Raw genomic sequence first — 18,237 nt, 5'->3', positions numbered from 1 at the left:
CCTGGCAGTACACACACCCTACATCTTTATTACAGTCAGTGACCAGTAAGAAATGCGGTTCCCGGCAGTACACACAGTACACACTCGACTGGGCTTTCTGAGGTGTTACGTGGCCCATGGAAGTCAATGGGACTTTCCTACCACAGAAGTCAAGTGCAGTCCTCCTGCCAGCATTCTGACGGTGTGGGGTGGGCAGGAGGACACTGAGGTAATTTTGAGGCCTGAGGGAGACACCCTGTTCCTAACAGCCTATTGATGAAGATAAGATTTGGGGAGGAGGAGGAAGGAGAGGTAGGAACTTCGTAAACCCTTCTGAGCAGAGATGGACTTGAGCGAATATATCCTGTATCTTTTCATTTGTACACATCGACACAGCGAACTACCTGTGCATATCTATGCTCTTACCGTGCAGAAAAATGAAGGCTAAATTGGAGGTCACGCTTGACGATCCTTGTATCGACATGGTAGGGCCAGGTCTTGTGAGTTGTTATGAGAATTTCTGCAGCCAAACTAGAAACATTTTGAACAGTGAGCTTCTGGCCCAACCCGAGGACTCGTATGAGGGACAGAGAGAAGTGTGTCACCCTAAATTTTTGCTGGCATTCCTTACTGGTCATTGACCGTAATAAAGATTTGGATTTGATTTGCTGGCATTTCCTTCCTGTGCACAGACAGGGGGAGACAACGGGACGAGGTCTCTGACTGGGAGAAGGAGAGCAGAACAAGCACCAGAATCACTGGGGTAATTTGTAATCTTACGGATAACAGGAGTTGGTGCTCATAAGATATGTAGGAAGGGGTGTGCCCAAACCAAAATTTGCAGTTTGGTTTGAGTTTGGACCGAATTAGGAACAAAGAGCGGGTCAAATCGACCAGCTGGTCCATTCGACCGAACCAATTCAGGGGTTCGAGGGGCTATGCTTGTAAAGGGGAATCCAGTGAGGATTCCCCTTTACAAGCAAAGGGGTGGGAGAATCCTTGAAACGTCTTATAAAGGGCGGTGGCGAGAGAGCACTTTAAAAAGTAGATTAAGGTTCTTACCGGCCCAACAGTGGCCACCCCTCAAAGCCCCTCTGGCACAGCCCAAGTGCTCAGCGCTCCTTCCAGCAACCCGCCCAATGGTGGTGGCATTGTGACGCCCTCCACGGATGCACAAAGGCCATTTCCGTGACTTCTGCGCATCTGCGGAGGCTGAAACCGTGCTACCACTCTGTGGGCGCGTTACTGGAGGGAGTGCCATGTGCTTGGACTGCGCTAAGGGGGCTTTGTGGAGGGGTCAGTGGCGGCCGCTGGGCCAATAAGAACCTTAATCTACTTTTAACAGTGCCATCTCACCCCCCACACGCCAGTCCCTTAGAAGACTTTTCAGGGATTCCCCCCACCCTTTTGCTCCTAAAGGGGAATCCTCACTAGATTCCCCTTTACAAGCATGGCCCCTCAATTCTGAATCAGTCCGCCACGGACCATGCTTGGTTCGATCGCAGACTGTACTGCCTCTAGTCCAGTTCACAATCAAATTCTCGAATCAGCCCGGTTTGAGGTGAACCCCTATTTGTAGGCCCCAAAACATAAGTGAGTAAATGAGTTTGATCTCTGGTCTCCAATGTGCAGAGAAAAAGCGAAACTGTACTCTACGGCCCGGGAACAGTGCCTAAAGGCCAGTTATCACTCGTGTATAAGTAATATGCATATCTACCATATTATGCCGCATCTGACAATAGCTACAAATTAGGCATCCAGCAATGCAAGGAACTCGAACAAAGGGAATGGATGGAACTAAAGAACATCAATCAGACCTCTGTCCCCCCACCCACCACAACAGAAAAGGCCTTTCTTGTGGGAGGGGCATGGTTTGATAGAGAACAAAAGTAAAAGCCTTCCCTACCCACCCTGCTGAGTTCACTGGAAGCTAAAATAGCGAAATAATTCTCAAAACTGTGCAGCTGTTTCAGATCTGCCATCCGGGAAAAGAACACTCCTGATCTGTGAATAGCTGAGGAAGCATTCTGAGACATCTAGCATTTTGCCAGTGCCAGGAGCCTAAAGAGGGTGCAAAAGATTTACTCTACAATCAACAAATTTCTACAAAGTGGGTGCAAACGATTTAATCTACAACCTTCTTCGGTAAGAGGGCAACAATCAATGGTTGTGCTTGCCAACCTAGTCTTAAAATTCAGTAGAAAATTCAACATGCGCCTGGATGGATAGATCAAATTCAAGATGTATCTTCCGCATAGTTGAAAAACTCAGAAGCTGGGGCTGAAAGGAGCACACTCTTTTCCTGAAGCCTGTGGCTGACTGGGGAGGTCTGGACAGTTTCCCACACAATCTAGAAATGGCTCCTGGGAAAGTTTCCTCTCCTCCTAACTCATTTAGAATGGTGGGTTGGGCACACAGCCAGAATATGCTCTCAGATTGCGTCTGCTCTGACATAGACGATTGGCCAAAGCGACATTGAGCATGCTCCACCTACTGCTATATACTTTTAGAGAGACAGATTTTGAAGTACACAGACACCACCCTTTCCAAAGAGAGGGAGAAGGAGAGAAGACTTCTGGGAACCACCTAAGGAAGGCAGGGTAAGTGATTCCCACATCCTTTGTAGTGCTAGTAACTGCTTTGCTATGGCAATCAGTTCCCACTTATTTTTAAGCTAGGCTGGCTGAATGCATTGTGGGCTGGAAACCCCCACTCTGCTGCATGGAATTTCCTTTCGCATCCCGTGCTAAGGGTCAGATCAGAGTTCCCGATTCGAAGCCAGCTGAACATTGCACAGAATCCAAATGAGCCATGGAGGCTGGTTGGATTGCAGTGGCTTCCCCTTTGGGGTGGCCCTGTTTTCTTGCATAGTTTGCTATTATTGTGATTATACATGTTTACATTCTGGGTTTTTTTCAACAGAAAAGGTTCTCAGAGTGGTGTACATCCCAGGTGGTATGAGAAGAGGGCTAGTTTACTGTCCCCAAAGGGCTCAGAGTCTAAAAAGAAAGACAGTCAAAACAACATAAAGGAGACCTCGGCTGCCCACAACAGCCAGTGGAGAGATGCAATGTCTGGCTGAATTGAAATACTTGCTCTCTCCCTGCTAAATATAGGAGAACTGCCACTTTTAAAAGTGTCTCTTTGCCCAGGGAGCAGGGCAACACAGCATATCACAACAGATAAACCACATGAGGCTTCTTCTGCAAGTTTTTGGCATTGACAGATATACCTCGTGCCAGTATTTTAAACCGGCTGCAACAGTTGGTTAAAATCTATGAGTTGCCTTTAAAAGCCTCATGAATAGCTCTTCAGATTGTACTGCATGGGAGTAGAAATGGCCAAATTATATGGGGAAGAAATGACTTCTCAGACAAGGCAGAATTCTGGAGATGATATTAAAACAACAAATATTTATATACTGCTTTTCAACAAAAGAGCTGGTCTTGTGGTAGCAAGCATGACTTGTCCCCTTAAGCTAAGCAGGGTCTGCCCTGGTTGCATATGAATGGTAGACTAGAAGTGTGAGCACCCTTAGGGGATGGAGTCGCTCTGGGAAGAGCAGAAGGTTCCAAGTTCCTATTCTGTAATTATAAATGTATTATTTTTAAGGTTAAGCTGGTCTAAGGACCGTAATAAATTTACTACCTACCTCCAAGTTCCCTCCCTGGCTTTTCCAAGATAGGGCTTCCTGCCTGCAACCTTGGAGAAGCCACTGCCAGTCTGTGAAGACAATACTGAGCTAGATAGACCAATGGTCTGACTCAGTATATGGCAGCTTCCTCTGTTCCTAAAAGTGTCCTAAGCAGTTTACGTAGAGAAATAACAAACAAACAAACAAATAAGATGGCTCCCTGTCCCTGAAGGGCTCACAATCTAAAAAGAAACATAAGGTAGACACTAGCAACAGCCACCGGAGGGGTACTGTGCTGGGGTGGGTAGGGCCAGGTGCTCTCCCCCTGCTAAGTAAAGAAAATCACCATGTTAAAAAGGTGCCTCTTTGCCTAGTTAGCAGGGGTTGTATTGCACGGGTTTTGTGGCATCTTGTATTGTTTGGCATGAGAATGTTCCAAGTATAATCTAGTTATTTGACTGCTGGTTGTGTACAGGACACTGGTATGACATGGTGGTAGATTTAACCCTGTAGGCTCGGGTTCTAACGCTAAGAGGCACAGACTCTTTTCTGAGGCTTTCCCCAGAGAGAAAATGACCACACCCTGTCTTGTCTTCAGCTCTTCAAAACATCTATCTATCTATCTATCTATCTATCTATCTATCTATCTATCTATCTATCTCAAGCATATTTATATGCCACCTGACATATACCTCTCTAGGGAAGTAACTTGCCTAGGGAGCAAGAGGTTGCTGGTTCGAATCCCTGCTGGTATGTTCCCCAGACTATGGGACAACTTTACCTTTAGGCGGTGTACATACATAATACAGGTTACAATATCAAACAAACAATTAAAACCCTTAATTTCCATATTACAGCAAATGGGTTTTCAAGGTCTCCCTGGTTGATTCACTTGTTATTGGGGAATTATATTTTGGCCATACTGAATCAGTCACAGCAGTTAACTGATCTCAATGCAGCCCTTTGCCATGTAAGATTCACACGGCACTGCTGATCGGGGCTGGTGTCATGCATAGGCTTTTTGGGGCAGCCGTTGAAGCCCTGCTCTGTGCCCAGAGCCTTCGTGTGATCTGGGCGAGGCAGTTTGCTTGTGGGTCGCCACCCAATAGAAGGGGGCCCGTGGAGGGCAATTTGCGATGAAGATTTGCTCTGAAATCGTCTGATGGTCAATTCTGATCCCCAATATTCCTTGGTAGGCTTGGTTTGCTTTTCCGGAAGCTGCAATTATTCTGTTTGTGCCATTGTTTTAACAACAATAATACAGCATAACAGATATAGATGTATCTGTAAATACAAAACATTCAAATAAACAAACAAACAGATAGATAAATAAATGACATGTTACATAAGCAGTAACATAACATACTCAGGAAAGGAAGGAAAAGTAATACATGCAAAAAAAAAATAAAAGAAAAGAAAAGAGAGAGATCTCTTCTCTGGGAAATTTGCAGTCTGACTTCACAGCATACGGAAGAGAACAGGAAGAGCCATGAGGGGGAGAAGACAGAGTGATGGGAGGGTTTATGAGATCAGTATCAGCAAATTTCATTAGTTGTATTGTGCTGAGGCTTTTGGTTCAGCGTCATCATCAAATGCATCTAAGTAATTAGACTGGACACAATTTATGGGGGTTGGCAAAGCTAGAGCCTCAGACAAACATCAGTGTCAGAAGGGCCATCAGAAATGTATGTATGTATTTATTTATTTACATTTATATCCCGCTCTTCCTCCAAGGAGCCCAAGGTTGTGTTTATTCTCCACAACAACCCTGCGAGGTAGGTTAGGCGGAGAGATACATGACTGGCCCAGAGTCACCCGGTGAGTTTCATGGCGTAATGGGGATTTGAACTCAGGTCTGCCTGGTCCTAGTCCAAAACTCTAATCTAGGGCTGCTCAATTTCTGCCCTCCTGCAGATGCTGGCCTACAATGCCCATATCCCTGGCTATTGGCCAGTGTGGTTGGGGATTATGGGAATTGTAGTTCAAAAACAGCTGGGGGTGCCTAAGTTGAGCAGGCCTGCTCTAACCACTACACCACATTGGAATAAGTTCTTTTTGTTTTGTTTTGTTTTGTTTGGGCAGGAAAAGGATCTTCATTAAGAAAACACTTGGAGGAACAGAAAGTGCTTTTTCTTGTGGATGCTAGGAAAGGTTGACTCCAGAGCTGGAAAAGAAATACTCTGAAGAGAGGGCTGGCATTTTCTGGAAACAAAACACTCTCGCATGACTCATAAAGGCTAAACAAAATCGTCAGCTTTCTAGTCTGTCGTCTTTTGCCTATAATTTGCATCCAGAAAGCCAATTGAGGTTTCCACAACTGAGGTAAAAAACACCAGACTGGTTCTTTGAGTAAAAAGGAAGGTGTGCTTTGCTTAAATATCCCTTTTTCTTCAGGCTGCTTTTTAAAGAAGCCCGGCTTCGGGCCTTTCTCTGTGATCTCTGTTCTGTTTGGGCCGTAGTTTCCTTAAAGAAGGACCCACAGACCTCTCTGCACAGCACTGCACTGCCTTGTTGATTCTGTTATTGCTTCAAGAGCTCAGAACTGTCAACAAGGGGAACGCTCACTGAGAGGCGACGGGTGGGGCCGATTTGAAAATTTGAGCTGGTTCCAGATATTCATATTGGCGGCTTTGATTCTGCCTGCAGTTAGCACATTAGAATTTTGGCTCACATTCATTTATGCTGTAACCTGCACCCTGAGAAAAAAACATTCAAGGAATAATTCGCTGCTCGTCCTACATGAATATTATTGTCCCTTTTGCATTTTGCAGAGCTTGTATAATTCATTTTTAGCCTACTTTCCAGTAGGCTTATGAGATTACCCGATATTGCATTTGTGTGTATGTGTGTCTGTCCTTGTGTCTGTCTGTGTGTCCCCTTATCAACTTCACAATGCCTGGACCAATATGAATCAAATCGGGTGCAGTTGTAGGGACAAAAAGGGACACATCAAGGGTGTAGTTTGTGATGATGTCATCTGTCCAATTCAAGAGGGGAGATGCATGAACATTTGAGGTAGACATGTGCAAACTGGTTCTGCACCCTGAGAAAAAAACATTCAAAACATAATTTGCAATACCAGCAATATTGAACCGGTTCTGTTCGAAGGCTTGACATCAAGCTGAACACCCCCTGGTTGGGAGGGTGTTGATTTGACGTTGAACAGAACCCCCCAAACAGTTTGAAGTTTAAACTTTTTTTCCCATACCCCCTTCCGGGGGGGCTTCTCCAAGGCCACGGGGGGGGGTACCCAGAGGTTCCCCGCCACCGGCCTCCATAGGAACATAGGAAGCTGCCATATACTGAGTCACACCATAGGTCCATCTCGCCGAAGTTGATAGAAAGCACCCCTGGCCACCGCCTCAACCTGAGAAACCAGGGAGAGGTGTGAATCCAGAAGTACTCCCAGACTGCGAACCTGTTCCTTTTGGGGAAGTGTGACCCCATCTAGAACAGGGAGATCAAAATCGTCTCTAAAGTTCTGACCCCGCACAATAAGTACCTCCGTCTTATCTGGATTCAGCTTCAGTTTATTCTCCCTCATCCAGCCATTACTGCTTCCAGGCAGGCATTTAGAGAGGATATGCCAGCTCCTGAAGAAGTTGGCATGGAGAAGTAGATCTGGGTGTCATCAGCGTACTGGGAACACCCAGCTCCAAATCTCCTGATGATCTCTCCCAGCAGTTTCATGTAGATGTGTAAAAAGCATTGGAGAAAGTATGGAGCCTTGAGGGACACCATACTTAAGCTCAGATTTTGAAGAGCAACAGTCTCCAATTGACACCATCTGGAATCTATCCGAGAGGTAGGAGTGGAACCAGTGTAGAACAGTGCCTCCCACCCCAACCCCCTCAGACGTTCCAGAAGGATACTGTGGTCAATAGTATCGAAAGCCGCCGAGAGATCCAAAAGGACCAACAGATGTTGGTCTATGTTGCTTACACTTGTGGGAGGTAAGCTGGTCTTCTGGTAGCGAGCATGAATTGTCCCCCTTTGCTAAGCAGGGTATGCTTTGGTTTGAATTGGGATGGGTGATTACATGTGAGTGCTGTGAGATATTCCCCTTAGGGGATGGGGCTATAGCTCAGTGGAAGACAGTCTGCAGGCTTGCATGCAGAAGGTCCCAGGTTCCCTCTCTGGCATCTCCAGGTAGGGCTGGGAGAGACCCCTACCTGAAACCTTGGGGAGCTGCTGCCAGATAGTGCAGACAACCCTAAACTAGATGGACCAATGATGGACCAACTCAAGGATATGGCAGCTTCCTATGTCCGCAGAGCTCTTATAAATACCTTGCCTCAAGACTACAAACATCCAATAGGAACTCCCACTCCACTCCTGGAAATGGAGGGTTCTGGTAAGCAATTGCTGGGAGGAGAACCATGCCTCTGAGTAGACTGCTGCATCCCGCCCCTACCGTATCAAGAACTTGTCTTTGCTAAACTGTATACACCATCTCTCCTTCCTCAACAGCTAGTAGTGAAGTCTCCCGCACAGGAGACATGTGGACAGGTGTGCACTCTGCAGGAAGTGGGTCCCTGGAGGCCTGAATGCCCCCCTCCCATTCAGGTAAGTTTTCTCTGTTAGTGAATGTCGGATACTCCACTCTAACCATTGCTATTGCTGGCCAAACACTCACAAGCTCTTTTGCCTTGCAGGAGCACAGCCTGGCTACACGGAGCAGAAGAAGCAGTCATCACACTGATCCACTGTAACGTTCTTCAGGATAAAGGTAAGCATTGTCTGTCTCAGTCACTCACTACCATGTCTCCTCCAAGAGGTTGAGGCAAGGACACTGAAATACCCCCAGGTGGCAGCACCTTCTCTCAATCGTGTGCTCATAAACACCCGCTCTGAGGCTCAGTGCAGCATTGCGGTGCTTATTGTTGCTCTTGGCTCTCCACAGACAGCCCTCCAACAGGTGGAGAGGCAAGGGTGTTCTTCACTTGCAGCACCATGCAGACCATAAGCAAGAGGGTTACAGAAGACCAACAGCAGTGACCAGTGTGATTTTAGCTGTCTCTCAGTAAGGTTGCCAGCCTTCTGGTTCCAATGGACTCTTGCATTTTTATCAAGCTTGACCATGTTGTACCTGCAGAAGGGATGGATCAATAAAGTAAAAAGCACAGGGATGGGTAAAGCACAGGGATGGATCAATAAAGTAAACAATACTTGTTCCCCTGCCATCTGCCGTGCATCTTTCAAAGGCTGATAACACCATATGTGTGTCTTTCACCCACTCTGTCCTGATGCTGTTCAGTAAAAGCTTTCACTTTGTTGCAGGTATTGTTTCTTTGTTAAGGCTGATAAGCAGATAAAATCCCTTTTCCCATCTGAGGTTCTTCCTGGTGGAGGAATACTGCATTTGGAAGTGGAAGTTCTTTTTGGTTATCCACTGCATATCCAGATGATGCACTTCCCTGGCGTGTAATTTCACAGCGCCATCCGCTGGTCATTTGCTGCCAATCCATGATGAAAACCACGTCAATTTTCACCACCAATTAGCAACAAATGGCCAGCAGATGGAACTGTGAAATTACACGATGAAAAAGCACATCACTTGGATTCAGGGTGGATCACCAAAAATAACTTCCATTTCCCAATGTAGGATTTCTCCATCTGGTAGGACCCCTACTTCTTTCTCATTTCAGCCAGCTCCAGGATGGGGTTCTTTATGGAGGGCGCTTAGGGACTTCTTTGCTTTCAGGGCTCAGGGTCTAAAACACGGTCCCCAAGCTCCCCAGCCCCCACCAACTCCGTTACGGAGCCGGCAATCGAGTGGGCGGCCCAGGGCTCCCTCCAGGATTGTGTGCGGGGAGAGCGGGCTTAGCCTGATCGTGAGACCCGCCTCTTTCATTGCTATATACTACAACAAAAAATTCCCCAAAGCAGTTTACATAGATATAAACAAACACACACATAAATAAAATGGCTCCCTGTCCCCTAAGAGCTCACAATCCAAAAAAAGAAACCTAAAATAGATACCAGCAGCAGCCACTGGAGGGATGCTGTGCTGGGGGTGAACAGGGCCAGTTGCTCTCCCCCTGCTCAATCAAGAGAATCCCCACTTTAAAAAAGGCGCCTCTTTTTTCTCCATTAGCAGGGGTCTTGAACATGTCTAATCCCCATTTTAAAGTTTAAAATTCCCATTTTTGAGTTGTGTACTTGAGATTTAGGTGTTAGGTGAATAAATGAATGAAGTTATCTGCAGTTATTACTGCTTGAAATGTGACTCCATAGGCATCTTCTCTTAACAGATTGTGAGATTGTGAGCCCTTTGGGGACAGGGATCCATCTTATTTTTATGTATTATTTCTCTGTGTAAACCATCCTGAGCCATTTTTGGAAGGGCGCTATAGAAATAGAATAATTAACTAACTAACTAACTAACTAACTAACACGCACCAGTAACTCCTATTGACCAATTCACCACTAGTGACATTAGGTGTAATAGTATAAATAATAGTATAGGACTGCCCCCTTGATCTCTCTTTGCTCTTGTATCTCTGCTCTAAGTCTCTTATGACTGGTAGAGTAAAGTGTGCTGTCAAGTCGGTGTCAACTCCGGGCATCCACAGAGCCCTGTGGCTGTCTTTGGTAGGAGGGGTTGAGCATTGCCTCCTCCCATGAGATACCTTCCTATATCGCTGCTGCCCGATAGAGGTGTTTCTCATTGTCTGGGAAACATACCAGTAGGGATTCGAACCGACAACCTCTGGCTTGCTAGTCAAGTCATTTCTCCGCTGCACCATTAGGTGGCTCTAGGAAGAAGGAAAGAACAGGAAGAACACAGAAGGATGGAGTGTCCTAAGATCATCAGGCACTCCCTTCTTCTGTGCTCCTCCTGTTCTTTTCTTCTTCCTTCCACCACATGGCAGCTAGCACAGGGTGCAGGCTTTCTATCTGAGAGGCTATTCACACGCTTGTAGAAAATCGGGCTAGCCTCCGCTAGCCCAATTCTCTACAACTGTGAGAACCAGCAGGCTCGGCTGCAAGCCAGGTGGTTCTTTAGCTGGTCACCCGCTTAAGTAGCCCAGTGCTTAAACTGGGTTTGCGGAGTGAGCGCTCCGCAAACCCAGTTTAAGCCATCGTGAGTTGCTGCTACGCAGCTCCACGCCGCAGCAACTCATGAGGAGACCCCCGGAGGGGAGGCGAAAAGCCTCCTCCTGGCTCGGGGGTCTCTCCAGTATGCCCTACGCACTCATGCAGGGCATACTGGAGCTTCCGTGGGCCACATGGCTCCCAAACTCCCCAGCCTTGGCCGGCTCCGTGATGGAGCCGGCAGTTGTGTGGGTGGCCGCTGTGGCTGCCTAGAGCAGACTGGCTGGTCATCTGTGGGGAGAGCAGGCTAAACCCGCCCTCCCCACTCACCCTCCCCAGGGGGGTCTCTTTGACCGTGAGACCCGCCTCTAACTTTGTAACATCTTAAATGAAGCTTTTACTTGTTTTAGACCTTCAGGACTTGTCCCCAGATCTCCTTCCTGAGCTCTGTTCTCATCAAGCTGGGTTTCTCTGCTAAATAAGGGGGTTGATTCAAATTCTCCCTTACAATTACCACATAATTATGCATATATGGTAGGGGCCCCCTTCACATTCCACCCTCCAAACATATAGCAACGGATGGAGGGGGTGTGTGCAGGATTGTGCCCGTTGGCTCCGCGGCTGCTATCCACATGCCCATCAGCCCTGCCCCAAGACTGTGTGTTTAGTGCAAGGTTGGAAAGAGGAGTCTATGCACAAATGCACACATGCGCATGGGTGGGCTCCCCTTGCAGATACGGTACCAAAAGGGGTTAGGGCCAGCACACATGATCCCACTTTGCCCATGTGTGATATGTCCGGGGAGGGGGACATCTAAGGGAACCGAACCGCGGTTATCATGCACAGAACACATATCTGGGCCCGTTTTGTCAGAAGAGATGCTAACAGCCTGCTCTCGGGTGGCATGTGTGGTGTTTGCTGCCTCTTTGGTTGCAGCATCGTTAGGATAACCTGAGGTACAGAAGAACTGTTCTGGAAAACCTGTCAGCCTCCGTTTGCAAATATGTCTTTTCGACTTTTGTATCAGACTCCTTTTTTTAAAAAAAAAAATAAACAAGATTCCTTCCCCTCCCCCCTTTCTTTCTTTCTTTTTTGCAGAATTGCCATCATGGGAAAGTATCTGGTGACTTGCTGCATTGCAATTCTCTTTATCTTGGTGCAGACCGATCTTTCTCTTTCCCGAAAAGGAAAAAGCAGCAGCAGCAGCAGCAGCAGTAGAAGTAGAGGCAGTATTTCAGGGGGCCATCGCCAGTCTAGCCGACCTCACAAACCCTCCAAGCCTGTCAGGCCCCCCAAGCCGCCAGTCAGGCCCCCCAAGCCGCCAGTCAGGCCCCCCCAGCCGCCAGTCAGGCCCCCCCAGCCACCAGTCAGGCCCCCCCAGCCGCCAGTCAGGCCCCCCCAGCCGCCTGTCAACCCCGCCCAACCACCTGTCAAGCCACATGAGAGGCCTATCAAGCCTGCTGAGGACCCTCACAAGCCTGTTCATTCTGTGCCCCAGCCTAACCCACCTGTCCAAAATCCTGGCCAGTCACAACACAACCCAGTTTACCCCCCAAACAATCCTGGCCTCCCCCACAACCCTAGCTACCCACAAAATCCTGGCAATCCACAAAATCCTGGTTATCCCCCTCAAAACCCAAATTACCCTCAAAATCCTGCCTACCCGCCTCACAACCCAAATTACCCACAGAATCCTGGCAATCCGCAAAATCCTGCCTACCCCCCTCACAACCCAAATTACCCGCAAAATCCGGCTTACCCCCCTCACAACCCAAATTACCCGCAAAATCCTGCCTACCCCCCTCAAAACCCAAATTACCCGCAAAATCCTGCCTACCCCCCTCACAACCCAAATTACCCGCAAAATCCTGCCTACCCCCCTCACAACCCAAATTACCCACAAAATCCGGCTTACCCCCCTCACAACCCAAATTACCCGCAAAATCCTGCCTACCCCCCTCGAAACCCAAATCCTGGCTACCCCCCTCATAACCCTAATTACCCACAAAACCCTGGCAATCCACAGAATCCTGGCTACCCCCGACAAAATCCCAGCTACCCACTCAACCCTGGCTACCCTAACCATGGTGGTGATTCCTTTGCTAAGCCATGGAAACCCAAGCATCCCAAACCCAAGATGAAGCATGTAGCCGGAGCAGCCCTGGGCGGTGCCGCTGCGGGAGTTCTGGGCGGCTACCTCTTAGGCAGCGCCATGTCGAATATGCGTTTCCGTTTTAACAACTACGATGAGGAGCGGTGGTGGTACCAAAACCGCGACCGTTATTCCGACCAAGTCTACTTCCAGAAGTACAGTGAGCCTGTTTCCAGGGATGTCTTTGTGAGAGACTGTGTGAACATCACAGTGAGAGAATATATCGAGCCCACTGGGAACCAAACGGGGAACGAAACGTCAGATGAGATGGAAACCAGAGTTGTGACCAGAGTTGTGCATGAAATGTGCACTGAACAGTACCGCCTCTACTCAGGAGGAGAACACTTTGAGCAATCTTATAGTAAGCCCCAGGAGCATAGGCCGCCCGACAGCGAGAACTTTTACAGGAACCGGGCAGGAACGGGGGCTGAAAAGGCAGCCGTCAGCAACAACATCCCATGCGGTACTGTATCTGATATGGATTTCCATTTTAACAACTTCTTCGAGCAACAGTGGTGGTATGAACACCACAATCATTCTTCCTACCCAGTTTGCTACCAGAAGTACAGCCAGCCTGTTTCACAGAATGTCTTTGTAGGAGACTGTGTGGATGCCACCTTTAAAATGTATGTTAAACCTGGTGGGAACCAGACAGCAGATGAGATGGAAACCAAGGTCGTGAGGCAAGCGCTAGATACAATATGCACCAAGCAATACCGCTTGGCGTCAAGTGTTGCTCTCCTCCTTGCCAATCCTTCAATGCTTGTGACTGTCACATTTGCCTTGTGTTTCCTGATACACGGAAGTGCTCCTCCTTAAGCCTGCCCCTTGTAGTTGACCTGGCCAATGGCCAGAAGGAAGGGGGGCTTTATAAAGCAACAGTTTTGCGGAGAACGCCTTCTTGCTTCTGTCCTTCTTTGGTGGATTATCTTCAAGGGTCTTCTAAATATTAGTGATGGTTGCCAAGTAGACTTACTTGTTTTAGAGCTAGCTTTGATTCTGTGGGCAGGTTCAGATGACCGCCAGCCGGTCTGTTAACTGGTAACAAGTCAGGAAACTGGGACATGATAGCCCATGCCCAAATCCAGTTCCTGTGCCACATGACCAATATCCAACCAACAGTCTTCACTCAGCTTCAAATGTTGGGTTGAAACAGGGCAGAGAATGTCGGATGAATGCTTGTAACGTGGCATTGGAACCACACTTTGATGGGTTCAGATGTCATGCCTTACAGGAGTGCACACTCTTACATCCCAGCATTTTTCAGACTTGCTACCAACTTACAATCCAGCCAGTGCTCATCTGAACACGCCCTGCATCTATTGGTACAAAATAGTGGGCTTATTCTCACAATGCAAATCAGGGTAGGCGGAAAATGGAAGTCCTGCCCAAATGAAGAGAATAGAAAGGAACACAAACTCTGGCAAAAGAAATGCAAGGAGACAATAAGGGATGAGAAAAGAGAGTTTGAGGAACTTAGAGCTAAAGGCATCAAAAGGAATAAAAAATCTTCTTTAAATACATCAGAAACAGGAAACCTGTCAAGGAGGTGGTTGGACTATTAGATGACGAGGGAGTGAAAGGGATGATTAAGGAGGATGTGGAGAATGCAGAGAAGCTGAAAAAGTTATTTGCATCTGTTTTCACGGTTTTCACCCAGAGCCAGCGTGGTGTAGTGGTTAGAATGCTGGACTAGGACCGGGGAGACCCGAGTTCAAATCCCCATTCAGCCATGATACTAGCTGGGTGACTCTGGGCCAGTCACTTCTCTCTCAGCCTAACCTACTTCACAGGGTTGTTGTGAGGAGAAACTCAAGTATGTAGTACACCGCTCTGGGCTCCTTGGAGGAAGAGCGGGATATAAAATGTTAAAATAAATAAATAAAATAAATGGCAGAGGATACTGAGCGTATACCTGCTCCTGAACTGAGCTTCTTGGGAACAGAGGCCAAAGAACTCAGTTAAATAGAGGTGATGAGAGATGATATTCTAAACTGTCTTGAAAAATTAAAAATTAACAAATTGACAGGGCCAGATAGCATCCACGCAAGAGTTCTAAAATAACTCAAATGTGAAGTTGCTGGTTTCTTAGTAAAAATATGTAACTTGTCCCTACAACAAGGCTCTATACCAGATTAATATCAATTTTAAAAAAGGAATCCAGAGGGGATCCAGGAAATTACAGGCTGGTTGGCTTAAAGTCTGTCCCAGGTATGTTGGGACAGACGTACATTATCCTTATACTTAAGGATAAAATTGTTAAACACTGAAGATCAGGGCCTGCTGAAGAAGAACCAGTATGACTTCTGCAAGAGTAAGTCTTGCCTTACTAAGCTTTGGAGTATTTTGAGAGTGTCATCAGGCATGTGGATAAAGGTGATCCAGCTGACATAGGATCAATGTCAACTTTTAAAAAGTTTGAACTTTAAAAAAGCTTTTGATAAAGTTCCTCATCAAAGCAAATTTAGCAGTCGTGGACTAAAGGGACAGATTCAGTTGTGGATTGATAACTGGTTAAAGAACAGGGAACAGAGTAAAAATAAATGGACAGGTTTCACAATGCAGGGAAGTAAGAAGTGAGGTTCCCCGCAGATCTGTACTGGCAGCTGTGCTTTTTAATTTATTCATAAATGATCTAGAAGTTGGGGTAAGCCGAGAGATAGCCAAATTTGCAGATAACATTAACTATCTAGTGTAGTGAAATACAAAACAGATTGTTTGGGATCTTTCCAAAAGATCCAACTAAACAAAATGGCAAATGTGATTCAGTGTAAGCAAGTATAAAGTGATGCACATTGGGGCAAAAACAAACAAACAAACAAACAAAAAACCCCAGCTTCACCTATACACTGGATTTTGAGTTCTCAGTGACTGACGAGAAGAGAGATCTTGGGGTCATGGTGAACAATGAATTGAAAGTATCTAAGTGTGCAGCAGCTATGAAAAAGGCAATTTCTATGCTTGGGGATTGGAAATAAAAATGCTAATATTATAATTTATTTATTTATTATTATTAAAACTTTTATACCGCCCTTCCAAAAGGCTCAGGGCGGTTTATAATGCCTTTATACAAACCTATGGAGTGGCCATATCTGGAGTATTGTGTACAGTTCTGGTCACTGTCTCTTAAGAAGGACATTGTAAAACTGTCGAAGAGGGTAACCAAAATGATCAGGGGCCTGGAGCCCTTTCCTTATGTGGCAAGGCTACAGCATCTGGGGCTTTTTAGCTTGGAAAAGAGGCAACTATGGGGAGACATGATAGCGGTGTATAAAATTGTGCATGAAGTAGAGAGAAAATCCCTCTCACAACACTAGAACCATGGGTCATCCCATGAAACTGATGGCCAGGAAATTTAGGACCAACAAAAGGAAGTACTTTTTCACACAGAGCATAAATAACCTATGGAATTCTCTGCCACAGGATATGGTGATGGCTACTAGTTTGAATGGCTTTAAGCTGGGCTTAGACACATTTGTGGAGGATAGGTCTGCCAGCGGCTACTAGTCTGGTGGCTATAGGCCACCTCCAGCCTCAGAAACAAGATGGCTTTAAATACCAGTTGCAGGAGAGCAACAGCAGGAGAGAAGGCCTACCCTAGCCTCTTGCCTGTGGGCTTCTCTGAGGCATCTGGTGGGCCACTGTTTCAAACAGGATGCTGGACTAGATAGGCCTTGGGCCTGATCCAGCAGGGCTGTTCTTATGTTCTTAAAGAGCATCTTATAAACAGGCACTGGATGTACATAAGGTATCTGGAGCCCAGGCAAACAGACCTCGCTTTTGAGAATTAAACCATTCTTGATTTTTAAAGGAATCCAAAGCTCTCTTCAAGTTTTTGAGACTCTTAGCTACCAATCCTGCACATATCTATAACTGAGCAGATGTATTCGAAGGACATGAGTCTCCTGCCTAGTCTTCCCTCTAACAGGGATTCCCAGATGTCATTGACTACAACTCACAGGAACATCGGAAGCTGCCATATACTGAGTCAGACCATTGGTCCATCTAGCTCAGTATTGTCTACACAGACTGGCAGCGGCTTCTCCAAGGTTGCAGGCAGGAGTCTCTCTTGGAGATGCCACTAGGGAGGGAACTGGGAACCTAGATGCTCTTCCCAAAGCGGTGCCGTCCCCTGAGGGGAATATTTTGCAGTGCTCACACTTCTAGTCTCCCATTCATATGCAAACAGGGTGGACCCTGTTAGCTAAGGGGCCAAGTCATACTTGCTACCACAAGACTAGCCCTCCTTCTGGGCTCCCAGAATCCCCAGCTGCAATGGCATTTGTTTGAGGATGACGGGAGTTGTAGTCAACAACATCTGGGAATCCTTGTTAGCGGCAACACTGCTCCTGCCCTGCCTGAGAAGATGGACTGCCAAGGACCCTCCCCTGCCTCCCAACCCGGATAACCTGTTGCAGCTGCCACCCACCCACCTGCTTCCATACCTACCTACCTCCCCTCCTCGGTGTCAGCATGGGGCCTGGACCTGGGAGCCAGGGCACCGGGTAGTGACATCATTAGCCTTCACTGATGAGGGCAGGTGGCTTCCTTCCAGTCTTGGCCCTATGCATGCTGGTTCCTTGTGAGGAGGGGAGGGAGACTGGCATGTGAATAGGCTGCAGTGGGCTCAATGTGCTCAATTTCCCTTAAAAAATAAGTTAAATTATAAGTTAAATTCAGTGGCAAAAAACAAGGGATCAGTATTCAGCAATGAAACACAGGTTCCTCCAGACCTTGTCATTCCACTGTCACCCAGGCATCCACCAATATCAGGCAGTACAGGGGACCAGAGCACTACAGATTTGATCCAGGGCAAGTGCCACAGTGGTCCAGTGTTGTCAATGTCCCTGCCTTTAAGGCTCAGGTTCAAGTGGGGAGGTGTTCCTTATATTCTCAGAAGTCAGTCTCACTGGCCACCAGGAAGAAAATTACTCAAAGAAGCCCCACGGAAATAGAAATGACAAGTTAGGACATACCTAAGTTGTCCTTTTGATTTAAATGGGACTACGCTGAGTAGTTTTCCTCAACTGAACTCAGTTGGCCACTGAATTCAGTAGGGCTTACTTTTAGGTATGTACCTCGCTGAACTCAGTGAGGCTTCTGAAAATATTAAGGACACCTTCCTCTTCGAAGCTGAGCTCTATAGGGGGACCTGATTTACTCACCAGATTTTGTGCTTTTGTCACAAAGTGCGTTATTCTAATTCTTATAACGACCTGGCCCTGTATTGGGAATTATTTCCTCTAATGGCACAGCAGGGAAATGACCTGACTAGCAAGCCAGAGGTTGCCGGATCGAATTCCTGCTGGTATGCTTCCCAGACTATGGGAAACACCTATATTGGGCAGCAGTCATATAGGAAGATACCGAAAGGCATCACCTCATACTGCATGGAAGATGGTAATAGTAAACCCCTTCTGTATTCTACCAAAGA

General features: G+C 46.9%; 1 protein-coding gene across 1 annotated transcript; it reads left to right on the top strand.

Annotated features, from left to right (window-relative positions):
- Positions 1-2,429: 2,429 nt before the first annotated feature.
- Positions 2,430-15,802, top strand: LOC128333888 (calcium-binding protein P-like). The gene is made up of 5 exons (XM_053269930.1): positions 2,430-2,579; positions 5,696-5,935; positions 8,084-8,179; positions 8,269-8,342; positions 11,750-15,802. The coding sequence occupies exon 5, from the start codon at positions 11,760-11,762 to the stop codon at positions 13,620-13,622; it is 1,863 nt and encodes a 620-aa protein (XP_053125905.1). The 5' UTR covers positions 2,430-2,579; positions 5,696-5,935; positions 8,084-8,179; positions 8,269-8,342; positions 11,750-11,759; the 3' UTR covers positions 13,623-15,802.
- Positions 15,803-18,237: the final 2,435 nt, after the last annotated feature.

Source organism: Hemicordylus capensis, chromosome 8 (assembly GCF_027244095.1).
Source record: "Hemicordylus capensis ecotype Gifberg chromosome 8, rHemCap1.1.pri, whole genome shotgun sequence".
NCBI classification, from domain to species: Eukaryota; Metazoa; Chordata; class Lepidosauria; order Squamata; family Cordylidae; genus Hemicordylus; species Hemicordylus capensis.
This window is presented reverse-complemented; position numbering and strand designations above follow the sequence as displayed.

Excerpts from the sequence above, each read along its gene's own strand:
- LOC128333888 (XM_053269930.1), top strand. The coding sequence starts at position 11,760 with ATGGGAAAGTATCTGGTGACTTGCTGCATTGCAATTCTCTTTATCTTG.